This window comes from Echinops telfairi, unplaced genomic scaffold (assembly GCF_000313985.2).
Source record: "Echinops telfairi isolate 266 unplaced genomic scaffold, ASM31398v2 ScPeMD7_2573;HRSCAF=3158, whole genome shotgun sequence".
NCBI classification, from domain to species: Eukaryota; Metazoa; Chordata; class Mammalia; order Afrosoricida; family Tenrecidae; genus Echinops; species Echinops telfairi.
In genome coordinates this window covers 16,274,917-16,301,552 of record NW_022106471.1, presented here as the reverse complement: position 1 = coordinate 16,301,552, position 26,636 = coordinate 16,274,917, and the positions used below count along the sequence as shown (strand labels likewise).

Here is a 26,636-nt window from a genome sequence, read left to right as displayed (position 1 = left end):
TAATATTGAAGATCTATCAACAGTAATGTTTCATTGGGCACAGTCTTCTTTGCAATCTCAGGGCCACATCGGCATTGCAGGAATACCTAATAAATCGTTGTAAGTATTTGAAGGGTAGACATGGCCATTTGCTCTTGGAGTCGTCATGGAGCAGGTGTTTGTGTAATGCATACAATTTCTCATCCCCTCACCCCTGCTTAGATTTGGAGATGCAATACAGCCCTACCCACAAGTAGCTCACTGCTAGTGGAAGGGGTGGAACCAGAGAAAGATTTCCTGCCATCACGTTCATTCCACCTCAGGGACCCCCATGGGACAGAGCAGAAGGGTTTCCTGGACCTTTAAATCTTTAGGGAGCAGACGGTGGCATCTTGCCCTTGCAGAGGGACTAGTGTGGGCCCCATTCCCCATCGATTTTGGGATTAGTACCTCAGTGTGCCACCCAGTTTGACACCAGTGCTCCCTGATACAATGTTACCAGAATCTTAGTTATAACCAGATAGATACTCAAGTAACCCTGTGATGCGTGAGTATCTGTTTGGGATTCAAGGTGAAAGGAGGATCTTCCTAAAATTTATAAGTTAAAAACATTTAAAAAACTAAATCATTTCATTGGGGGCTCCTACAACTCTTATAACAATCCATACATCGATTGTATCAAGCACCTTTGTACATATGCTGCCATCCATCATTTCCGAAACATTTTCTTTCTACTGGAGCCCTTGGTATCAGCTCCTTTTACTTCCCTCCCCTATCCTCCCACCCTCACAGACCCTTGATACATTATAAATTATTTTCATATCCTACATTGTCCGCTAGCTCCCTTCACCCGTGTTTCTGTTGTTTGTCCCCCTGGGGGTATGTGTGTTATACATCGATCATTGTGAACGGTTCCCCCTTTCTCCCCGCCACCTTCCCCCTACCCTTGTGGTATTGCTACTCTCATTATTGGTCCTGAGGAGGTTATCTGTCCTGGATCCCGTGTGTCAAGAGCTCTTATCTGTACCAGTGTCTATTCTCTGGTCTAGCTGGATTTGTAAGATAGAAATGGGGCGGGGGAGGAGGGAGGAAGCATTACAGAACTAGAACAGTAGTTCGTGACCTTCCTCATGCTGGGACCCTTTCATACAGGTCCTCATGCAGTGGTGACCCCCCAACCAGAAAATTATTTTCGTTGCTACTTCATAACTGTAATTTTGCTACTGTTATGAATCGGGCAACCCTGTGAAAGGGTCATTTGACCCCCAAAGGGGTTGAGACCCACAGGTTGGGAACCGCTGAACTAGAGGAATGTTGTGTGTTTCGTTGGGGTTATATTGCACCCTGGTTGGCTCGTCCCTTCCTTGTGACCCTTCTGTGAGGGGATGTTCAACTGTTTACAGATAGGGTTGGGTCTCCATTCTGACCCTTCTCATTCCCATCGAAATGGTTGTTTGAGTCTTTATAAGTATTTTTAAGAAATTAAAAAACAAAACCATTTCTATCTGTACTCCTTTTAAGAATTTAAATTGCTATTACAAGCCTTGGTGGTACTTTGAGTTAATTGTTGAGTTACCACTACAAGGTCAACCATTTGAACTTGACAGCCACTCCTGTAAATACAAGCAGCAGTTGTTCTACTCTGCCCTACAGCCTTGCTGAGTCAGAGTCAGCTCACAGGCAGTGGGCTAGAAGGAAGATCCTAGTAAGAGCCCCAAGGTGATGGGGATGCATTGTTCTTTTTGTTCCTAAATAAGCAAATATCTGAAGTAGCTACATCTCAGTCATAACACATCTGATTAATTTTATAATTCCACAGGGAAGCAGTGATCCTTGGCCATATAAGCATGTGATGTAACTGAACATTGTTTAAGTCATGGGTCTGTTGTAGCTGGTGCTTCTACGGAGAGGCTGGTGGCACTTGGGATTAGCACTTTTTATCCTTCCCTGACTCTGGGATGTCACCCTGCTCTTCTCTATCTCAGATGATTTATTGAAGATTAGTTTCCTGTAACTTTGTTACATCAACACTTACTTCAGCAAACACAGAATGTGTACGACATGGGAGTCTGCAGGGTGGTGAAGGCTGGTCTTTGTGCTGTTGAAGGTCACAGTCTAGGGTGGGAAGATAGGCAGGTAAACAGAATTTAAGTATAAAATGGTAGGTGCAAATAAAGGTAGGAGCCGCCCTACAGGTTGGACTGCTAACTGCAGAGTTGGCAATGTGGATCTCAGCTTCTGTAAAGATGGACAGCCTGGAGACCCTAGGGGGCTGTGTACTACCGAGCTGTGTGATGGGTTGGAATGGACTAGGTAGTAGGAGAGAATACAGGAAGAATCATGGCTGTGTGTTACGAACTCAAGCAAAGGTACTCAATGCCTAGAGGCTCACGGAAGAAGGTACCACTTTCCAGCGTCTTTAAGAGTGGTTGGCAGGGGAAGGGGGAGGGAGGTGTTGAAAGGTGGAGGGAACTGGCTGGAGCGTGGGGGGCTGGAGCACTTGGGCCCCAGGCTTGGAGGGGCTTCTGTGGCCTTCTAAGGGTCTTGCTCTTCATCTCTAGACAATGGGCAGGCTTTGAAGAGTTTTATGCCAAATTTGTTTTGCGTTTAGAAATAACATTCTGGGGGAATTAAAGTTTATTGTTGGCAGTCCGTGGCTTGGCCCCATTCCCGTAATTAGAGTGTTCCTTCTTGAGGGGAAGGAAACTTTCTAATCGTGGGCGCCACCTTGGTCACGTGGTCATTGGTAGACAAGTGCTCTGGCTTCATTTATTGTAATCTCACTGTTGAACGAGGCACGCTCAGAAATATTTGCCATCAGCAAAATGTCAGTACTATAAAATACGCTTGGAGCTTCTTGCAAAAGGATTTAATATTGAAGATCTATCAACAGTAATGTTTCATTACATGTTTACAAAGGAATTGCTGCCTTATACTATTTGGTTAAGTAAATAGTAAATTTGTGTTTGTTTCGGTATCATATATTTAAGTTGGAGGAAAAAATTTACAATCAATACAGCAATTTTTTTTCTGTTGTAGGTTAGAATAAAATAATAAAGTGCTGGATTTGAATTTTGAATTTTACACAACAATTAGATTTTATCAGTACATAATGTTTTTTTTTTTAAGGAATTTTGGAGCTTTTTAGGGGAAGAGTTTTTTGGTTTGCTTGATTTAAATTTTTCTAAAATTTCAAGTGTTTTAGGTTTGTAGGAAATATACAGTATAAGATTAAAGAACAGAATGGAATTTCCTGCTGGAAATTCAAGGATCAGGAAGGAGTATACCTTGGTACTCAGCCTAAAGAGTCATTGGGGAAACTGCAAAAAAAATCGTCGCTGATGTTGATCTATTGGGACTCTTCTCTGAAGCAGAAGGTGCAAGCTTTGATCTATGAAGATTCATTTCTCTGGGCGCCTTATTAAAGGTCAATGCTAAATCCTATTACGAACAGCAATTTAAAATTTTTAAATTTTTTTATGAACAGCAATTTATAATCTATGAAGTATTGTCTGAAAAGTACTTGCACACTTCTAAAATATAATGATGTCCTTGTATGAGCCCATGGGAAAGAGCATTTAAAAAGAACATCAGTTTTGGACCGGTGTGATTCTGTGTACTTAATATTATCACAACAATTGTGTTTAGGCACCATTTCCTTTGAGGCCGCTTTCCCGTCACATGGGCGCGCGGCACACCGTTTAATTGGTCGTATTATGAAGCGTTGCACAGTCATCCTCACATTCAACTGTAGAACGCTTCTTTTCTCTGTTCTCGTTGTTGGCTCCCCACTTCCCCAGCACCGACCCTGCCATGCCTCTAGGTAATTATTCACCCAATTGCTATCTCCATAGATTTACGTAGCCTGGATTTTATACACAGAAGATCATATAAAACACCAACAGGAATGTTGGGGTATGGGGGTCCCCAGCACACTAACAGGTCCTCAGGGGCGACTTTGCGGTTGTGGAAACTAATAGATACAGGCAGACAAAGCGGGGCCTGGGCTCCGTGTCCCGAGGCCAGGACTAAGTGAGTGAGTGCATTTTCCAGTGGGTATATATAATGGGCTTACAGGTCTTTAAAAAGGCACACCTGTCATACAGCCAGTGCATTGCCTAATTAATGGGTAATATCATACACGGGTAACAAAGTAAACAGACAACGGAATAACTCTGCATCTCGACCTAGTGCTAGCCCCTGAGCCCTCTCCAGGGTGTGCCGCATGTTAGGGTGGGCTCGCTTCTAGCATCTGAGCCCTCTCCAGGGTGTGCTGCATGCTAGGGTGGGCTCGCCTCTAGCCCCTGAGCGTGCTTATCTACAGGTACCCTCCAGGCACGGGCAGCACGAGTGCTTCCTCTCATACGGTAGCTCCTCTGACAGTGCCTTGATGGGGGGCGGGTTATTGGAGGGACTGTGTTTAATCATGAGACTATATATTAAGATTTATTTGTATCTCACCATCATGAGGGTTTTCCCCGCCCAGAGTCAGCTTTCCAGATCCGTAATTATTAATTATGAGTATAGAGGATTTAGCTGAACGACATTCTCATCCAGTCCCTCAGTTTACCACACAGGAAGTGAATTAAACACACACACACACCCGACAAAATATAGAAAAAACCTCAATAGAAAGAAATCAGAAAACATTAAAAACAGAAACAATTTTGAAGTAGGTCAAAAGGGCGACCAAAGGACAAGATATTACATTTGAACCTCACGACATCCACCATAGTGAACTGTACAATTCTCTGTCTGATCGTGAGACTCTTCATTTCTCTGGAATATGGTCAGAGGGATTCATCAGAGGCTTAATCCAGGAGACCCTTCAAATGGACTTTGGGTTTCCACTGTCATCTCTAGCCTTCTGCAAAACAAGGCTTTAGAATTTAAGCTCTGATACCATTCCCCCCTTTGTATTTGGATTACATTATTTACAGTCCTTGGATCACACAGGCTGGTGTAGCTTCTTCCATGTGGACTCAGTTAACACCTCACTTAGAAGGCTGCAAGCCCCAAATCCATTCATGTAGTGATGGTCTATATATAGCTCTGCTTCACTGTAGGGACATCTCTCATTGTACGATAGAAAACACTAGAGAGCATCCTCCTGGGTAAAAGGTAATTCTCTTTGTAGTGTCATTAAGTTAGCCAATGGTATAGCTTTTCAATCATTATTGAGAAAAGTAAATGATACAACTACAGACTGGCTTGAGACTGCGATCACTTCCGCATGTTAGCCGTTCGAGTGTCGTCCCTTATGAATTGTCCATCCATGTCCTTTGCACACCTTTTAATTGGATTGTTTTTCCTAATTGAGGTGTTGCAGAATTCTATAGATTTCAGTAATTAGTTCTTTGTCCATTGTATAATCGCTGAAGATTTTCCCCCAATCCCTGGGCTTTTGTTTGAATCTTTGGACAAAGTTTTCATTTTAACAGGTGCCATCTGTTTTCTCTCCCCTGGGCGTGCTCGCTGCATCTCATTGGCCGCCTGTACGTCCTTAAGTGCGGCCCCATTTTCTTATTGATGGCCCTGATCTATAACTCTGGGATTAATATTCAGACTTCTAATCTATCTTGAGTTTGTTTTTATGCATGCGGTGAGCTATGAGTTCTGGTTCATTCTACTGCAGATGGAGATTCAATTTTTCCAGCACGATTTGTCCCTTTCCCATTTAATGTATTGGGTCATTTGCCTGAAAATCAGTTGCCTGTAGGTGGATGCTTTTATTTCTGAGTTTTCCGCCCTGTTCTGTTGTTCTCTGTATCTCTCATTGTACCAGTCCCCCCAGGATGTTTTGACCACTGTAGCTCTGTAATGGGATTTGATGTTGGATAGTGCAGGGCCTCCTACTTCTTTTTGAGAAGTTCTTTGTTTATCCTGGGCCTCTTCTTTCTCCATATGAGGTTGGTAGTTATTTTTTTCCATTTCTCTAAAGATTGAAGTTGGGATTGGGATTAGAATTGCGTTGTATTTGGAGATCACTTTAGGTAGTATTGACAGCTTCACAATATTAATTAAGTCTTCCTAAAAAAACATGTATGTGTGTATGTATATATTATATATATAGAATCTTCAATCTGTGTCAAGGTCTCTTGATTTCTTGTAATAATGTTCAGATAGTCAGTTTTCTTTGTATAGGTCTGTGGTTTCTGTGCTCAGGTTTATTCCCAGTTATTTCATCTTTCATCCTAAACTAAGGTGACCAGACGTCCCGCTTTTGGCAGGACAGTCCCGATTTTTGGAAAGAATGCACGACAAGCTAGGGTATACGGTTTTCGGCCGCCATGTGGCTATTTCGCCAGGATCTGAGTTTTATCAATGGTGTCTGCTTTACCAATGTTACAATCTGGCCACCTTAGTCTGAACCCCAAGAGGCACTATGAGTGGGTCCACCTGGTGGCAGTGTCATCGTTTCAGAGGCCCCATTCAATCTAAGGGTCTTAGGAAAACCCCAAGAACTCAAAGATCAAGGATTGAGCTGTAAGAATATTAGTTCTGTCTGTAGACTTTTATATTTGCATTGGTAAAATGATTTTTTTAACATAGTGCACTATTTTTCTTTTAAATTTAGTTTTTGATGATGAAGAAGAAAGCAAACTGACTTATACAGAGATTCATCGGGAATACAAAGAACTGGTAAGTATTTTTTTCTTTCATTGATTAGAATAACACTATTTTAGCTTTTTTAAATAAAAAGGGACTTTTCCATTGAAAGTATTTAACTTTACAAAAATTAAATATACCATAACAATACCCCCAGTTAACATACGCTTCTGATGGTATTTTGTGCATCCAAGTCTTACAGCCTCTTTCTTCTACTGTAGAATTTAAGGACTTCATTGTTTAAAAATTATTTACTATCTTATTGTTGAGAATAGACACAGCAAACAGATATCACTTTAGTAAGAAATTTTTTTTGACAATGATTTTAAAGGATCTTGTACTTAAACTTTGCATTTTATTCTTATACTTTTGTGGCTGTATCAAGGGAATCAAGGTTAAATGGTATTCATTTAGTCCTGGTTGTGTTGTGCTTTCTAAAAGTGCCTGAGGATAGCTAACTAGTCTTGTCATATTGACCTTTAAAATTCTCACTCATGTTTCCAGAAAAGGAAATAAAACTACGAAATTCTTTTTAATTATCTATACAGTATTTTAACTTTTGGTTGTTTTTCTGTGAGACAGTGTCATCGCCATGTACTATAATACACTGATTAGAAATTGCAAACAAGCATTTGATTGCACTTTCCTAAGCAAGATCCACACAGCCTTGGTGGCACAGAGGTTACAGCACACGGCTGTTAAGGGAAAAGGTTCAAAGGCTCATCGACACCAAGGGATGAAGACTTTGCAGTCTGCTTCCCTGAAGACTGGTAGCCTTGGAAGCAGGACAGCCCCACTCTGTCCTGAAGGGCTGACAGAGCCCGAATGGACTCGATGACAATGGGCTTTGGGGCTTAAACTAGATCTGTAGTGTGAAGCTGACATCTGCAATTTTTGTGTATGAATCTATAAGGTAAACTTTCTCTTCGTAGGTTGAGAAACTGTTAGAAAGTTATCTCAAAGAGATTGGAATTAATGAGGACCAATTCCAGGAAGCATGTACTTCTCCTCTTGCAAAGACTCGGACATCACAGGTAATTCTGCTAACATACTGTAGTTTTGACAGAAATACCCAGTTTCACTTAACTTTGTATGTTTTTCATCCACATGCTTAGCACTCAGGGATGTGGACAGTCCAAGTAGAATCTTTTAGCCATTGTGGGAGGAATAATTCACCCCATGTGGATTCATTTTTGAACCACGTTGAGGAATGATAATCTGATGCATTGATGGACTGGCGTGTGTGTGTGTGTGTGTGTGTGTGTGTGTGTGTGTGTTGTCAGCCGTGGCTCATACCAACACTACGCAGAAGAGACTGAAACACTCCCCAGTCCTGTGCCGTCCTCACAATCCCAGGACTGGTTCCTTCTGGTAACATGTCTAAGGTACATCGAGTTGAAATCTCGCCTCCAAAACAGATTTGTTTGCTCTTCTGGCAGGCCATGGTGCTTTCAGTATTGAAAAGAAACTCTCTGAACTCAAAATTGCGATGCGCATACAGGGCTGATGCAAACTGCCATGCTATTCTGGAGCATCCTCCAGCTACCCGGGTGTCTACTTAGCAATAAGCCACTAAAACGCACAGCTAGCACTCCCACCCTGAGCAGTAACACACACCCTTCTTTACTCACCCTTCTACTAGGTGTTGAAAAGTCTTAGTTTTAATTTTGATGGAGATGTGTTAACATGAATCTGTTTCTTCTCAAACATGGAATACCATCTTTGCCTCGGGACACAGCAATGCCCGGTCAGTAATGAAGACACGGACAGAACTTAGACATTCCCGGGCTTTCTTTATTTCAGTGGTCAGTGCTTGTAGAATTCTTTGTCAGACACCCTTCATCACACCATAGTCAAAATTCTTTCTATCCTCACCCTAAGCCATCAGGTAAGTGTGTTATTGCCAGCATCCTACTAAGAGGCAAGCGAGGCATGGAGGGTTTAGGCGGCTTGTAGCTGTTCTTTAGCATTGTTGGAATTGGAACCCTGGCTTTGTAGCTCCAGAGTCCACATTCTTAACCACTTTTGATCATTGTGCTGCATAGATTAGGGATATCAGCAAATTCATTGGACTCATCATTTAATCAGTTTTCCCCTGTAGATTAAGAGAATAAATACAGAACATTCTTAGGTCACATGTCTTGAGCATGTGTGTATACATTCCACGTATCACTTGTGGTTTTACTTCCTACACTATTTGAACTTCTTGGGGCTTCTGCTCATCGCTATCCTGGTAAGACTCTGCGTTTACAAAAAGGCCAGTTGTCCACTTGATGGAGTAACGTGACATGTCGCTGAGCAGCGTGCTACGGGATTCCTCTTAATCTCCTCCACGAGTGAGCTGAGGACCCTCCAGGAGAGCAGTCAGCTCATAGAGAGCCAGCTAGCCTATCTGGCCCCTTCGCTCAGTCAACAGAGCAAATGTTTTGAGCCATCTGATCATGAGTAATAAGCAGCAGCCCTGCACCGCACATGACAGCCCTGGCTGCAGCTTGTTTGTAGAACTGACTCTTCATCTGACTGACGGCTTTCCTTCCCAGGCCATCCTGCAGCCCGTGCTGGCCGCGGAGGATTTCACCATCTTTAAAGCAATGATGGTCCAGAAAAACATTGAAATGCAGCTGCAAGCCATCCGGATCATTCAAGAGAGAAACGGTAAAATGTTCAAGTTAGAAAATTAAGTGCTAACTGCGTGTTTTGCATATTTTGGTCTATACTCATCGGAATCCAGTGTTACTTGTGGCTGCCTGGGGTCATTTTATTTTAAGGTTGAAAGTCTCTGGCTGGCTCACGAGGCTAGAGTAACAGCTGAGGGATCAGCGTGTATTTGACATGGGAAGGAATGCAGACTTGCACTGGAGTGGGCAGTGTTGTAGGCTTGGGAGAGCCTGATTGTCGGTGAGATGCAGCAATTTTGAGAGGGCCTGGCCACACTCAGTTTCTGTGCAAAGGAAGGGCGCTTACCGGAGGGTGAGCCCGTGGAAACGCCCACTGCTCCCGCCCGTTCTCCATTCAGTGTACCTGCGCTGAGACCCTGCTAATGTACATTTTTGTCAAAGTCCCAGGTGGTGCTGAAGCTGCAGGTCTTGGCGCCCTCCTGAGAAGCACTGTTAGAAGGCAGTGAACTGATGCAGCAGTTGGGGGGAAAGCTGAATCCACGTTCCCAGTCACCTCCCTCCCGATCCCTTCCCGGGCTCGGATGCCTCCCAGTGTGCAGGGTGTTGCGGCTCTCCCTCCACTGTGCCTGCCTCTCTAACCACGCTGCTGACGATGGGACCACCTCACCTTCAAGTGGGAGTCTCCACTCTGAGGCTTGTCTGCTGACTCGACCGCGGTTCCCCCCTCTGGAGATTGCCACGGCTACGGCTTGCTACGAGGGAACCTGACTAATGGTTTGGCAGCAAGACCTTCCCTTCAGTCGGCGCGGGCAGCTCTGGGAGCTACACTGCAGTGGTGCTCTGTGCTCTTCGAGGTCTGGCACGTGTGACAGCAGGGCTTCTGTGGTGGCAAGGCAAACGCTAGTGTTGTGGGTGGGGTGGTGGTGGTGGTGCTTGCTGTAGATGCCGCTCCCATTTTTCTGATGCGATCAATAACTCTACCCCTTCACACCAAGCAACAGCATAGCATCCCTCCAGAAGCCCAGAACCTTCCACAGCAGACAAAGAACAGTTGGTCGTGGGGAGAGCCAACATTAGCCCTAAAGAACACGCAGCACGCTGCTGCTCGGCTGTGGGGGTTGGGGGGCCACACACCGGTTTCTTCCCGGCACAGCGGCCCTGCACACCACAGGGGGACTCCTGCCCCGCCGTGCTGTGCGCCAGCCACACAGCTGTCATCTCCCTCGAACCCCCCACCCCCACCCCCCCGTTGCAGCTGCTGTGTTGGTCCATCTCTGAGGGCCGCCCTCTTTTTCGCTGTCGCTCCATTTTCCCAAACATCACGTCCTTCTCCAGGGACTGGTCTCTCCTGACAACGTGTCCAACGCATGTGGCATGAAATCTCTCCCTCTACTTCCCAGGGGCACTCTGGCTGCACTTTCCCCAAACCGATCTGTTTGTTCTCCTGGCATTCTTTTGCATTGATTTGTCTCCCCTGCTCCCTGCTCCGTGTTCAATCTTTACATGTGCCTTGCTCTTGTGAGGCACCGCCAAGGCGTTCCACCTCAGGCAACCTTGTGAAAGCCCCCACCCTCACAGCTGTCCCCACGGTGGGGCTCAGTGCTGCAGCCGCCGTGTCCCTCCCTCTTGCCAAGAGGCTTCCCCTGTCTGCTGCCCCTCTACTGTACCAAGCATGATGTCCTTCTCCAGGGACTGGTCCAGAGCACATGGAAGTCTCACCATCTCTGCTTCTCAGGAGCATCCTGGCTGTACTTCTTCCAAGAAAGGGGATGCTACTTGGAGGACTAAGGTGCACCTGACGCAAACCTCATATAAAGTGAAAGTTGGGCAAGGAGAGATTGGAGACGCACAGATGCACTGACTTGGTGTGCTGGTGAAGAAAACCGAAGGTACCACAGACACATGTATACGAGGCCCGTGAGAACACCGTGATCTGAGACAGGCATACGTTCATCTTCAAAGGGCTCCCCTGCTCTTCAATCCTTTATGGAGGACTCGTGTAGCAGAGTTCTCCCATGCAACACATCATGTGATTTCGTGACTGTCATTCGTCTGTCTGTATCCCGTGGCTTGACTATGCGACCCTTTCTTCTCTTTCCTGTGAGAGAAAGAGTTTGACACAATTTCTTTCCAGCAGTTCAACTTTGATGACACGGTGAAGGTGGCACTGACACCTTGGAACTCAGCTGGAGCACTCCTTTAGATGGACAAATGCACACAGCCCGTCCCAGCTTCAAGCTGCCAGTAACAGAGCCCAGTAAAAATTGTATAAGCATTAGATTATTATCACACCGAGCAGGAAGTCCTGAGGAGGGAGGGAAGGAAGTAACATTTATATCACGAAGGTTTGGCTTGCCGGGTCCAGGCTTGATTGAGCTAGTGGCTGGGTGATGTTATCAAGGATCGTCACACTTCCTGTGGTTCTCAGCATCTTCTCGCATGACTGTACTCTGTACTCTGGCTGCATCTCAGCAGTGCCGCATGAAGAAAAGGGGTGTGGCCTCTTGTACATCTCTTATGGTTTGCAAGGTAACACTTTCATAGCGCCTCCCTGAGTTTTCCCTTCAGCTCTCTGTGGCTTTAGATTTTATGTCAACTTGCGTCCGTGTGAATGTGTAGGGTGGAGTCCAACCTGTCAATCAGGTCACAGCCTGACGGTGCGTCCTTGGGGGTGTGGCCGGTTAAAAGAGAGACTGGGGACTTCTCTTGCTGTCTTCCTCCTCGCTGACTGTGAGGGTCACTGACTGCGCCCACCAGCCTGTGGGCTCCCTGCTTCCAGAGGCGCCGGCTCTCTGTGCCATCTGCCTTCAGCTCCCGAGTCTCAAGAGGGCTGTGCCAAGCATCAGGCCCCTGGGCTGGAGTTGACCAGATTGGAAAGCCATCCCGATAGAAAATTACTTCTCCACCCCCCACTATTGTATTGGGAGCTAATACAGATATCATATTGTCCATAGTTCAATCACATCAGGCGGCATTGTACAGTTGCTATCATAGTCAGTTTCAAAATATTCTCTCCCTTCTTGAATTCCTTGATATCAAGCCCTTTCCTCTGAGTGTCACTGGTTTTGTTTCTCTAGACGACCCCAGCCAACCCGGGCACTACTCGTCAGGATCAGGATGAGGGCCGCACATCCTCCCGAAGCTACCTGGCAGGGGAATGGGCCGTGAGGCTTACTTTAAACCAGTCTTAGGTCACTCCAGGGTTCAGGGATGCATCTCGTAAGCATCACGCTGCCTGATAACGGCAAAGAATCTGGCAAGGGAGTCATGGGTAATGGCTGTTGTCAGACCACAGAGAGGGACAGGTTACGTACATTACAATGTAAGCTAACCATTAATTTTGGCCTGTTATTAATGTTTATATTTAAGAACGCTGCTTGTTAGACTCAGGGAGAGTGCCTTACAGCGTCGTTGACCTCACATTGCAGGCTATTTGCCCCTTAGCTCGGTGGTAAGAAAGCTCCGAGTCGCTCTGGGGCCTCGGATGTCGAGTCTTACCAAAGAATTGTGGGCGGATGCTTTGATGGCTTTGAAAGATTTCATCGCTTTTGGGTTGCTCTTTCATCCCGGTGAGATGAAATCCTTGATATACATTTTATAATTTAAATGAGTACCTTTAATTTCCCTAGAAAGGCTAGTAGGAAAATAGTAATTTTATAACTTTTGGACTGAGCAAGAACGCATTTAAGATGAGTGGAATTTAATAATGTTTCCTGGCCGTTATGATGTGCTGGCGTTTTGCAGGATGTTACCATTGGGGGGAACTGGATGAGGGGTATACAGAATCTCTCAATTATTTTTTTACAACCCCATCTGAATCTGTTACCTCAAAAAGTATAATTACAAAATGCATTTAAGTATCCAGGGGATTACCCTAATAAAGCCCCTTTAATTTGGAGCAGATCTAAACTCCCAGCCGTACAGTGGCGGGAGAAAGACCTGCTGCCAGTGCTGTGGCAATGTAAGAAGGACTGATTGGAGCAGAGCACGGATTACTGATCCATCTGCTCATCAGGGAGGTAAAGTCAATTAAACTGGTCTGAGGTTGTCACTTCCCTCGCTGGTCATTATTGAGTTGATCACTGAACCTTAGAGGGACAGGGATTTTACTTACGGTCCTGTCTCCCAGAAGCCCAACACCATGCTTTCTTTGTAGGCTGTAAGCCCTCTTTCGGAGCAGCTGCAGCTCAAACACTGGTTCTCTGTCCAGAGAGTCCCTTGAGAGCCTCGCTTCATGTCAGCTCAGTTGCATTTCTGGGCAGCGGCAGCAGCTCTGTGGTTATGAGAAGCAGTAGTTTGTCTTACCTAATTTATCATGCCATAGGTGATCATGGCTACTTGATATATGACAATTGGGTAATTAGAGACATGTCTAGGTAGAATGGATGGTTTTGTTGTGGGAATGAGTCTAAGACAAAAATATGTTTAAGAGCTGGAGCCAACAATTGAATGGTTGGTCTCAGTGCTGTCTCTTTCCGGATGATCAGAATGTCTGCTGTGGATTGATGTTCTTCTGTGGGATCTTTGGGTTTGAACAGGTGTCCTGCCCGACTGTCTAACTGATGGCTCTGATGTTGTTAGTGACCTTGAACAGGAAGAAATGAAGATCCTGAGAGAAGTTCTGAGGTATCCTCTTTTATATTTTCTGGAGAAGCGTTGAGAATATTTTAATATGATCTGTATATGCTTTTTAGCCCCAAAGTATTTTGAACACGTAAGTGATTCACTGAAGACCAGACCGTGACTCGGGAATTCCATGGCTATGTGTCTGTATTAGGTGCCCCTGGGCGGCTCAAATGGCCAAGTGCTTGGCTGAGAATGGAGGCTCGAGTCCCCCCAGAAGCAAGGCCTGGGAGTCTATTCCCGGATGGCCAGCTGCCGCAAACCCCTGGGGCACAGGCCTGCCCTGGAAGGTGTGGGGCTGCCACGCATTGGAATCGACTCAGTGTGGTGGGTGTTATATAGAAGATTTCTAAACAGAAGAAACCCTTTCCTGTTGGCTCACACAGATCGGCCCAAATGGGTAGCTCCTCTTCCTCTCCTGGGGCGGCGAGCCAAACAAAACCCCTGCAGCTACTAACATGCGAGTTGCAGCTGCAGCTGAGCCACCCAGGTCCTGGGAAGGGCTGAATAGCAACCTGGGGCAAGCAGGGTACTCCCTGGCCCAGTACTTACTGGAAGGCTCACTCTGGGTGTCTCCCAGGGGAGCTGAGGGGTGGCAGGTAACCCACAGAGGAAGCGAGAGTGGAGGGCTATCCCAGAGGGCTATCTTGCCACCTCCTCACTCGTGACATGTCTCAGCCTGGCCCGGAGCGTGTAGCTAACGAGCTCTCAGAGCCGAGGATGGATGGTCAGTAGACATGTCCTTTTCCCTTGGGCCTGTTGTTCCTAACCCTTGTAGGAGTCTTGGCAAGGAGTGGGAACCGCAGCGCCCACTGTATCAATCTCCAGGTGACACTGGTTTAAGACAAAGGGGTTCAGGCAGCTGCTGTCACAGACCCTTCGTTTCCAATGTCCAGTGCACACGCCCCACAGGCTCCCCGCTTCCCCACCTGCTCCCCGGGAGAGAGGGGTGGGCCTCGTTGGGAACTTAGGAAGAAGTTTGAGTGGTTGTGGGAGGCAGGCAGATGTGTGTTGCACCCAGCCCAGCCCAGCCCATTCCTGCCAGAGCCAGGGAAGGCGGGGCAGCTGGAGCCAGAGACAGCAGAGAATGCGTGGAGAGCACAGGCTGGCAGGGCGAGCGTCTGTGAAAGTAAGTTTCCAATCCTGACGAAGTTCTGAACTGGATTGATTACAGCTGGTGTTTGGAACATGGGATCAGCATCGGATTTTTTGATTTTGTTTTCCAAGCGCTGTCGATGGGGTGGCGTCCTGTGGGGAAGTCCCCAGGTGGTAGGTGATGCACACAATGAAGTGCTGGGCAGAAGGTGGTTGGCCGTCTCAGCCTATGCACAGACGCTTCTGCAAACCCGTGCTGCTGTGTGCTGGCATTGGCTTGCTGGCATCTGCTCCAGGCGGCAGCCAACGCTCAGCTGCAGGCACGTGTCAGCGCTGGTGGACAATTGTCCTACATCAGATTGTCCCGGCGAGCAGTTTTTAAAAGTGTGGTAGCACATCAGGGGCTTCATGATGGCGCATATGCCAGCGGAGAAGGGGTTAGAGAGCGGGGAGGGGGAGAAGCAGGCCGGGTCTAGAGAGGTACAGCTGCTCTCTGTACGGAGGGAGCTCAAAGGCTGCCTTAATGGCACTCCTCATTCAAGTTTAAATTGCAAATGTGTTGATCTCTTCAGCTAAGGATTATTCACATTTCTTGAAGAAATGATTTGATAAACCTAGGTTTTATGTTGTTACCAACTACATTGTGGTGTGTGAGGAGGCTTCAAAAAGTTCATAGAAAAATGGAAAGATAATGGAATTCTTTCCACAAAATTTTGAAACCTCCTCATGTGTGCCTATGATCAACTTCCCCAGAGATGGAGAACAGTTGGGCTTTGCTCTAAAGCCGCGCTCCCGCAAGGCCTGATTCTTCTCCTTCGCTGTATCCGTGTCCCCTGCATGTGGACTGGTTGAATAGCTGTTCTTTGAGAAAGAAAACCTACTTTTCTACTGTATTTGTCCTGTATTTCAGAAAATCCAAAGAGGAATATGACCAAGAGGAAGAAAGGAAGAGGAAGAAGCAGGTGCTGCGCACACATTAACGTACCTCACTGTCGCTGCCTCTTTCTGAGCTTATGCCTCTTGTTAGCTGTTCATGTTTATGTTGTCCTAGGAATATACAGTTCCTCAGTTTGCATGTTTTCTGGGCAAGTCTAAATGTTTGCTCCATTTCTATGTAGGAAGGGTTTCCTTATAGCCAGACCAGACCTTAGAGGGGCTAGCTCACTCAGCAGCCTGCTGCTTAAATTATGAGACCAACATTTTTAATTCTAAACTCTAATCCCACTCATATTTTGGGGAAAGTAGCTTTTATAAAAATTCATTTTATGAGCAAAAGAATAGGAACAAAAATATTTCACTCCCCCACTCTCCTGGGCTTCCGTCCTGTTCTGAAACAGCGGAAGAGGTGCCCTGCGGGCAGCGCCGCACCGTACCTGTCACTCATGTCAGGGCCCACACACTTGCTGGTTTTCTGTTGCAAGTACCCGCTCGGATTCCAGTTCCTGAGGGATCTCTAGTATTTATTGCTTCCTCTCTGCCTTGCTAACTACCGCTTTCCCCACGTTTTCTCAGTCTCCCAGTGGGAAGGGAATCTAAGGGCACTGCTTTCTCAGTCACTGGACAGTAATTTCCCTCATTACCACCTCACTCATTATGATGTGTGTAATTTTTTCACCATTAGCCTCCTTGAAAAACTTATTTTACTCCAAGGTACCTAGGGCAGAGCTGGAGAGACATTTTAGGACTAAGAGTAGCTCTCTCTTTAGCAAGTAGAAACAGGTTCTTAGCTGTTATTAAGGATTTTCAATATTAGAACAGAAACCTGCTTAAAAGTGCTCTGCGAAGACAGCAGTTGTGTCTGCTCTACAAAGAAACTACATGCAGCAGGTAGGGCAGCAGGCTTCCTGCATAATAAGAGCATACGATTGTTTTTTAGGTGTTTCCCCCCCCCCCCGACTTTGTGTTATATTTTTCACACGCCAATAATAACTTCAATGCTTTAAGATACCCTAAATTGCCCAGTAACTGTGTGAACATGGGCTTCTACTTCCTTTGTTCTTTCCGTCATGTAAGTGATTTCTTTGGTTTCAGCGCACTGCTCCGCTTTAGTAAAAGGTAGAAATCAGTAGTGCCAGCTTCAGGTACTCCAGAGCAGTGTGTTCTGAGTAAGTGGGAAAGCACCAGCCCATCCAGCAGCTGCCTTTCCCCCAGCGTCAAGGGCAAGGTCCCAGGCCCAGTACGGATGAAGCCTGGGTGTGAAGCCAGTTGCAGCCAAGTCTAGAGAGCTCACTGTAATAGTGACCCTGGCACTATGAGGTTGACGTACGTGTTCACCTGCCTCATAAACAGGAGATGTATTCGCAGCAACAGCTTAAAAACTGGAAAAATAGAACCTTTTGCTTATGTTTTCATTAGGTAGGTGGGTTTGTTGTTGATTTCTTAAACTAATAGCTCTGGTTCATTTAAGTAGTGAATTAATTGAAAATAATCTAAAACATTTTTTATTCTGTATTCTGAAGTTATCAGAGGCCAAGACAGAAGAGCTGCCAGTGCAGGTTAGCGATGCTACCAAGCTGAATAATCCGCAAGGGGACGGTGAGCACTTTGCGCCGCCCCCCGCAGGTAAGGGTGCCGTGTGCCGAACCTTCCCAAACAGTCCCCGACTTATGATGGGACAGGTATGTCCGTTCTGATGTAAGTTGACAACCTCGTTTTGCTTTTTCAGTTTTCATTATTGTTGTCTTTGGCAATTAGTATCTTTATAAATCTTTCTTTGCGTGTAATAATCTTTGTTGGAAATATTACACGCAAACATCAGTAAATTATGTGCTGCAACCCTGTGTGTGGTAATGTCCGACTAGCGATAAGATGTACAAAACCCCCAGAAGGTTCTACGTGCAGTTAAATGGCGGCCTTCCTGAACATACACACTGGTGTGACTTGCACATACATACTCTTTCAACCTTCCAAACTCCCGAGAGGGCTGCCGTGCTGCACACGGGCACCATGCTGCTCTGTCGCAGTCCGTGGAGTCCTCTGTGAACTTAGCCACAGGGGGTGGCAGTTGAGCGAGAGGATGTAGTCCCACTTTTCCAGGGCAATGATTTTAGTTACTGTGCATTAGGTGATTACATTCTGCAGTGGAGACATTTTAGTTCCCCTCCCCCACCACACTCTCCTTGATGCTGCCGGGCGCCCCTTTCTTTCCCATCACTGGCTTCCTCAAGCAGCTTCTCCCTCTAGAGATGAGCGTGGCCAACTGTTTTGGCTTCAGGTACCGGCCTCTCTAGGTCTGCATTTGAGTACTATCTCTCAAACAGACTAAGGGCGAGAGCTACGCAGAGCCCCCGCCCTTTCTCCACCTCGAGGCTACCTATTGGGGCTCAGTCCCCACCTCGGAGTCAGGCACACCGGGAACCCGGGGTTTTCCGTTCTGTCAGGATGACCGACTTGGTCAAGCTGGCCTTTCTGCGTAAGGGAATTCTGCAGTGCCTGGCCCCATCTTTTCCTTCCTGAGCCGGCACACTGGGGCAGGAGGCTGGGGCAGGCTTGGAGAGAGGCACGCGCACCAAGTGCTCCCTCCATGCGCTCAGGTGCTGGCATCCTTTTGTTGAAGGTCTTTGCTCGTCTCATTCAGCTTTCTTTGGTAGCTTATGTACTTGGAATGAAAAAGTTTTATCTTTGAAAAACGGAACTACACTATCAAATCATGAGAAGCATGCTTCAGAGGAGTAATTCAGATATTAATCTCCACTTCTCCTCCTCTCATGCATAGCAGGAGAAAGACGAGGCTTTCTGCGCCTGTCAGGTTAAGTCTCGGAAACCCATGGGGCAATTCTGCTCTTGTCCTGTTGGCTGGCGAGTCACCGCGTTGCTGGGAAGTACTGAGCTCTGGGAGGGAGGGGGGTCCCGAGTCTGCAGCACGTAACCACGCACACAAACAGATCGCAAAGCACTTAATCTTTCAGCACAGAAAATTGTAGTTTTTACATGGTTTTGCAAATATAGGGTCACTTACTGTTTTCACGGACAAGCGTTTCGGAACCGATCCCATTACAGCCAGGACTCCGGGATTACTTGGTTTGGGTGGCACCTCATTACACCCGGTGTGGTTCTCATTGTCTCACCTGCGGATAGTGCCTTATGACTGATCATGAGTCATACGAAACAAAGCCACTTAGAAGTAGTTGGGGTGCGCACGCTCCTTGAGGGCAGACTGTGTTTATCCTTCTCCCCTGGGTGCCTGGGCCAGTGAGGGCGAGCTGACTAACTGGGATGATGTCTGTCATCCTAGAGGGGAACATCAGCTCAGCCTGGTGAGCCTAGCAGAGCATTTAACATGCTTACACTGTCTAATTGGTCTCATTGTCTTATTACTGCCAGAAGTTAAAGTACATTTTGCTAATCAGTCTGTACAACCCCTGGCAAGAAAGCTGGAAACATTGCCTGAAACATCCTTCCTCCCACCCAAAGGTCTGAAGACAGCGGGCTCAGAATACCCGAGCATGGAAGGGCCCATAGCAGTAAGTAAGACCCAAGGACGAGTTCTGGGGCCGGGCAGTGTGAACACCAGAGCCGATTTACTGACCTGAACTCGGATTTCTAACTGAGCCCAGTCAGATGCTGGCTGTGCTGCTCTGTACGTAGACTTGAATGTAGACCTCTCCTCCTCTTCCTGATCCAGAATTTATCAGCACTGGGGACAGAAGAGCTGCGGCAACGAGAACACTATCTTAAGCAGAAGAGAGACAAGTTAATGTCCATGAAAAAGGACCAGAGGACTAAGCAGATACAAAATCCTGAGCAAACAGGAAAACCTACTGGGGAAGTCGAGGTATGCTCGCCCTGCGTGTCAAACTTACAAACCTCATAATCACCACGTTGTGCTGCCCCTCCCCTTCAAAACCATCCTGCTGGTACCGACAGCTGCCTGTCTCTTATAGGCAGTAAGACACTTGTGGTCGGGAGTGTGAGGCAGACACGACAGCAGTTTCATGATACACTCGTTTCGCTCGTCGCCCCGCCCGCTCTGAGTGCTTTACGGCCAGCGGTCTCCCTGGGCCTTTTGAAGGGCTAGAGGTTGTTTTTTTTAACCGTTGGGCAGGATCAATACCCCAGCCACTTCCCCCAAGAGGCTTCCTCAAAACATCCCAAGAAATATAGAGAACCTACTCTACATCTGGCATGTCTTCTTAAAGAAAATAGCATCCGTATTCATTTGAGACAAGAGACTGGGAATGTTCACAGGTGAGTTCACCTTATCCTAAAGCTATTTTTTCATTTAAGGAAATGACAGAGAAACCAGAAATGACAGCAGAGGAGAAGCAAACATTACTTAAGAGGAGACTGCTTGCAGAGAAGCTTAAAGAAGAAGTTATTAATAAATGATTTTGTTAATTCAGCAAAATCAATTGATTTTCTTAAAAATAAATTATTTAATCCTTAAGCTGAGCCTGTTCTAAAGCCTTGAGATTTTAAATGCCAGTTTACACATGGGAGATGCAGGGTGGCAGTGGTGACAGCTACTTGTATGGGCAACTAACCACCTGTTGCTGTCAAGTTGACTCTGACTTATAGAGAGCCCCAAGGACCAAGTAGAGTTGCCCTGCAGTTTCCAGTCTTTCCGGAAAGTCTGCCCCATTTCTTTCCTGCTGAACAGCTGGTGGGTTCACACATCCAACCTTTAAACTCTCAGCCAAGTCCCTAACCACCGTGCTTTACCTGGCAAGTCTAATGCAAACCCTGAGCCCGTTGTCTCCTGTAGAGGGTACACTAACTAGCTGACAGCACATTTAGTCATTCATATTTGGTTACAACTTACTGCACACCATGCTTTGTGCTCAGTACCAACCTCCTTGAAAAAGTGCTCAAGCACTCTGGAAGGCTACCTCCAGGGAGGGAAGGGCCTGGCTCAGGCCCTGTAGCAGAGACAGGCCATGCCACACCAAGGCTGGTGCATATGCAGAATGAGAGATCAGAGGCCAGAGACAAAACAAGCCAGACAGGGTGCTGATTATGCAGGGCCTTGCAGGGAGTGTAAGGATCTGAGTTTTTTTTCAATAAAGGGAGGACACAATACTGTCACTGAAAAGGAACATCACAAGTTTCCTTTTAAAGCAAACAATGGAGATGGCTCTGGGGCGCCCATGGTCTTGTATGTTAAAGAGGTTTCAAGACAGTTTTCCGTAGTCTGTCTGCACAAAGAGAACTCATGGCCGGGAGACCTTTCCCTTCCCAGACTTCCCAGTGCTGTGCCGACCACCCACATGCAGTTTCCAGGTACAGGTGACTCTGGAGGGGCTTACCTTCAAACCCCATTTTCTCTCCTGAAATCTACAATGGCTTTTATTTTTAACGGACACCCAAATTAGTCTCAACAGTTGGTCACTTCACCTCCCAACTGTCAACCTGCAGAAAAACCGGTACAAATTTGTTACTTTGAAATCACTGGACAGTGAAAATACTTGTGATTAAAACACATGGTTCATGTAACTTATGTCTTTATATTGGGTAGTTTACAGATCTACTTTAAAAGGACCTCAGGCAATAGGAGTGTCACCTATGTCTCACTCCGCTGAGTGACGATGGAAAGATGGAAAACCTCAGAGCGGCCTGAGGGTTGTCATTTGAAAGCAGCTAATGTGTGGGATCTTCAGAGGTGGCCTTTCAAGGGCGATTTTAAGTCATCTGATGGGCAAGCACACTTGTGTACCACGTGCATGGTTCTCCTGCCATTTCAGAAACACATTTCAGCCCCAAGAAAAGGCTCCTATGATGCGATTGAACTGCTGCAGATTTATGGCAGTTCTTCAGAAAGGAGACTGAAGAACCTGAAAGACAGACACTTCCCATCGCAGCAGGAAGTTCCTCAGGAAAAGTCTAGAGTAGTAAAGGACGAACATTTTGGACCTGGGTTTCTGAAATGACAAGAAAACAGGGCTTAGGAGAGAGAGGGGGCTTGTGGTAAGACTTGAGAGAAAAGTACCCACGCATTGACCAATCTCGGGGCCTTCTGAAGCGGAAGGTCCAGCCGTGAGGAACACAGCCGCAGTCTGTGACACGCGCAGGCCGAGGTGATTTCTGCCCACGGCCCACCTGCTACAAGCAGCCCGTGAGGTCGCATGCGCCAGGTGGGGGTGGGGGTGGGTGGGCATTCACTGTTTGGTGTGTGACCTAGTGGTTCATAATCAGCATCCATAGATATGTTTATGGGCTTTCAAAAGATCATGTGAAACGGGCAGATCTCAAAATGTAGTTCTTATATTTACAATAAACAAAAGCAACAATTATGGAATTACAGGGTCACATTTTAATTCCTGAATTTTACAGTTCAGCATTAATATCACCACATGTATACAAATGGTGTAAAACAAGTACAGTGGTATTTTTAATACAAAATAAACATCTGTTTTATGGAAAAACTATACTTCATATCTACACAGACAGCCCATCTTTTCCAAACAACAGCAACGTTACGATTAACGACAGAATCTCCAGAACAGAGGACACTGCTGTAGTTCCAGCTAGTCCAGGAAAATGGAACCCTAACACATCACAAGGGTGATCGAAAGACTGTGGCTAGAATCGCTGTTTGTAGCTCCTTTTTTTCTTCCCAATGTATTAGACTGTAGTTTGGGGATATTTTCTCACTTCAGCATGATCTCAGATCATAGGTGAGCAAACTAACATTAAAATATTTACAGTTAACTCGCTTCGCTGTTCTAAAAATAAAACCTCTCAACTGTTTGCCTCAATTTTAGTATTTGAAAGTCACGTATGTATGGAATGTGCTTTCCCGCATCCTAACCAGCTTTCCCATCACACCTGCTTGTTTATGGGAAACTCCACGCGACACATGCCGACGACACTTCAGCAACTTCTTGGTCCAAATGGCTTCTAGATATTTAATGCCACTTGATCCAGTATGCATCTTTGTGTGTTAGTCTTGATAAATTACACTTTAAAATTTGCCTGGCAGCTCGAGAGTTTTACTAACAAAGCAGAAAATGGCTTCAAAGTCTCTTCCACAGACTCTGGTACTGGTAGTCAGCAGTTAGAAACACACTGCTTGACCCACTACCTGGGATTCTAGGGAAATGCTGTTTGGAACACTACCGTTTCTTGGCATCTGTTACCTCTGACAGTGCGGATTTGAAGCTTACACAACAGAACACTGTTTTGAATCCAGCTAGCTCGTTTTCACCAAAATGCACACTGAGCCTTTCTGGTGCATAAAACCACAAACACTGTCATAGAGGGTAGACTTCTCTCCAAATACCTCTACGGTTGAATTTCAGTCAAATCTGTGACGTAATGGTCCCAATAGCTTCATGTCATTTTTTGATGATCGTTGAACTTCTTTTCCATAAATATTTCTTTTAAAAAGAGGCAACTGATTTGAAAGAACACGGCCAGCACCATTATACAAGTAATGTTATTGGGTTTACAACGGTTTCTGGATTGGATGCCCCTTGAGCAACCCTGCATTCAGAATGTTCTCTCAACCTTTCCCTCCCCCAAACCCGAGCCATCCTGCTTAGAAGCCCTCTCAGGTTCTGGTTACTAACTTTCCCCCTGTCTTCTGGACAGCTGGAAAGGCAAACCCCTCCGAATTACTAGCAAGCAATCAAGTTCCTGGAAAGCCTGGTTTGATACAGAACTAAACTCTGAGCTGATACACGGAGTGTCGTTTGCTACTCCTTGTAGGTTTATCAGTTCCAGTGAGAAAGCTTTCTGATTCAGGGTCTCAGCTCAGTGAACAGCTGCAGCATTTCAGTAAGACCACATGTTGAGGGTCCCCAAGCCAAGATTTTATGAGCCAAGACGAGGTCTTTTCCTGGGAGATGTTTCTTCTTCTTCATCTTCCTCTTCATCATCTGGATAATCCACTAAGCCAACCAAACTTCCCTAATAAATAAACCAAAAGAGTTGTTAACATATGTAACTTAAAATAATAAAGTTTGTTAGTAACAATAGCTGCTTTAAAAGATATTACAAATCACCCGAAATTAGAAGGTATATTTAAATTTGATAAAGGAAGCACTTGAAATTGTGAACATTTATTGAATACTAATAGTGGTACTCTTAGCTACCCTCAACTTTTCTGTTTGGCTCATATTTGTAATAACACCTCACAATTTGTTATCACTGTGGGAAAATGACAATTACATTTCTCCAAACACTAAGACTCCAAGGAAAGGGCCTTGGAAATTAACAAGTTGACTTCTTTTATATATTGTACACGATAATAGCCAGTCAGTGACAAGAAATTCCCTTGCTTAGCATACATATGTATTTTCTTTCCATCATATGTACATTTTGCTTTTGAAAGAGTTTATATGCTTAAAGATAATAAACTCATCAAATGTTTTCTAAAAACTAGTACCTACAGAACAAATTAAGATGAAGTAATGAGTATTCTTGGTCTTTTCTGAGTAATCAGGGAACCGAGTGGCTTAGCGGGTGAAGCACTGGACTGCTTACCAGGTGGGCCCCTGACAGTCTGCTTCTGTGAAGAAGACCACCTTGCAAACCCTGAGAGAGGGTTCTACTTTGTGTGACAGGGTCCTGGTGAGTTGACTCAGTGCCTATGGGTTTGGGTTTTATGAGTAAATAGAACCTTTAAAAAAATCTTATTAAATGCATTAGCACCTCTACCCAGAAAATTATATGTGTCCTCAAAACGTTTACACAGATTTTGAACCAATTCTATAAAACCCATCCACATATCCTAGGGGTATACTGTGAACAGTGTTCAGTAGAAACCTCTCAGACCCCTAGGGAATAAGCAAGTAAAATGGAAGTCATGCATTATTTCACACCTAAGTAGCATCTGGAGTGAACACTTTACTAGACGATCACTGCAGCAACTAGCAACGGGAGCCCAGACAGCGTTCCAACGACACGTACACACAGTGTGAAAATCCTTCTGCTCTTTCCTCAGCTTAGCACATGCATTTTATTAAGTCTAGATGGGTATGGGTAACTTTGAAAGATTATACTTAAGTGGTTGCCTTCAAATTATAATGCCACCACAATTTACCTGCCAGACAGTGGTGATGTAACTTCCTATACCTCAGCCTCCTCACTGTAAAACCGGCAGAGTAACAGTGCCTCATTGAATGAGACTGAAGACAATATATGGGTCACACTTGGTATAGAGCTTAATAAATTAAGCTTCAAGGATTGCTGTTAGCTGCTATTGCTATTAGTATCATTTTTTATGATCTGATTTATTTCTAAAACAACTTGGAGAAATTAGATTGAAGAAATAATTATAAAGAGGCACTAGGTTTGATGTTCACAAAGACGAGTTACACATCATACTGTATACAAATTTGCACCACAAATGCGTAACACTTGTTATTTTGCTTATTTATGATGAAAACATACATTAGCTATCTGAAAAGTTCAATTACCGTACATACTCGACTATAAGCTGACCCGATTATCAGCTGAGGCACCTAATTTTACCACAAAAACTGCATAAAAAATGTGAAATGATGAAATATACAACCATCCTCTAGCCCAGCCCCTAAATGCTTCCTAACAGCCCCCCCACCTATCATGATCCCAATTCTGCCTTACAAATCAGGGTAGACCACCAGAGGATGTACTGGTACAGATAGGAACTGGAAACACAGGGAATCCAGGATCGATGATCCCTTCAGGACCAGTGGTGAGAGTGGCGATACCGAGAGGGTGCGGTGGAGAGGGAGAACTAATTACAGGATCTACATTTAACTTCCTCCCTGGGGGATGGACAAGAGAAAAGTGGGTGAAGGGAGACATTGGATAGTGTAAGATATGACAAAATAATAATAATTTACAAATTATCAAGGGTTCATGAGGGAGGGGGGAGCGGGGAGGGAGGGGAAAAATTAGGTGCTTATACCAAAGGCTCAAGCAGAAAGCAAATGTTTTTGAGAATTATGATGGCAACAAACTACAAATTTGGTTGACACAATGGATGTATATATATATATATATGGATTGTGGTAGGAGCTGTACGAGCCCCAAATAAAAATTTAAAAAAGGGGGGCGGGGAGAATGTGCTGAAAAACTCAGCTTATACACGAGTATACATGGTACACAATTTAATTTTGAGCTTTATGGTATCTATCTACACCATAAGTGAGAGGGCTTCCTTCCCAAAGTGTGTGGAATGGCGCTGGCACCAGAACTAGATGATGCCCCACCAGCTCTGAAAGGGATGACATTAGAAGGTCCTATAAAGAGTTTGAAAAAACAAAGCCCTAAGGAAGACCACAATGACTGGTCAAAGAGAGAGTTGGGGAACCTCCGAGACCATGGCCCTTCAGGTCTAGAACTGAATCACTTCTATGGCTCATTTTCTCAGGCAAACAACGGGCCTCAAAGGGGAATGGTAACACCAGTGTGATACGCACATCTCAGAATAAACAACCATTTGAGGTGAAGGGGGCAGCATGTCCCCAAGCACAAAGTCCAGAGAGGTTGGGAGAGAAGGGGGAGTGGTGGTAGGACACAGGAGCAGGAGATGGGATGTGAGTGGTGCTACATTCATGCCACTGCAATGAATGGGATGGACCAGTGCGTATGAATCGCTGAATGTACTGAGGGTTTGCTCTCCAAACCTTCACCAAATTCACAGCAAAATTTTTTTATTTTGTGGAAAAAATGGAATTCAAAGGTAACGGAATTTCCCCACAACTTTTGGAAACCCTTTTGTACATATACCTATAAGCAAATTCATACACATTTAAGAAAACATGCTATAGTTAGAGAGAGAAG

At 45.4% G+C, this 26,636-nt stretch overlaps 2 protein-coding genes across 6 annotated transcripts in view; one reads left to right on the top strand and one right to left on the bottom strand.

Moving 5' to 3' along the window:
- CFAP36 (cilia and flagella associated protein 36) overlaps nt 1-20,310 on the top strand; it is a 21,361-nt gene extending 1,051 nt beyond the window's left edge. The window contains exons 2-10 of the mRNA XM_045294175.1: nt 6,557-6,621; nt 7,521-7,622; nt 9,129-9,243; nt 13,745-13,832; nt 15,835-15,886; nt 17,384-17,486; nt 19,338-19,387; nt 19,549-19,698; nt 20,151-20,310. Coding sequence (XP_045150110.1) covers nt 6,557-6,621; nt 7,521-7,622; nt 9,129-9,243; nt 13,745-13,832; nt 15,835-15,886; nt 17,384-17,486; nt 19,338-19,387; nt 19,549-19,698; nt 20,151-20,252 — 827 coding nt within the window. The 3' untranslated portion in view covers nt 20,253-20,310. The remainder of the gene's footprint in view (nt 1-6,556; nt 6,622-7,520; nt 7,623-9,128; nt 9,244-13,744; nt 13,833-15,834; nt 15,887-17,383; nt 17,487-19,337; nt 19,388-19,548; nt 19,699-20,150) is intronic.
- Nucleotides 20,311-22,150: 1,840 nt separating this feature from the next.
- The window catches only part of PPP4R3B (protein phosphatase 4 regulatory subunit 3B), a 71,449-nt gene continuing 66,963 nt past the window's right edge, over nt 22,151-26,636 (bottom strand). For all 5 annotated transcript variants that reach the window (XM_045294070.1, XM_045294071.1, XM_045294072.1 and 2 more), the window contains one exon: nt 22,151-23,771. In XM_045294070.1, coding sequence (XP_045150005.1) covers nt 23,676-23,771 — 96 coding nt within the window. In that variant the 3' untranslated portion in view covers nt 22,151-23,675. The remainder of the gene's footprint in view (nt 23,772-26,636) is intronic.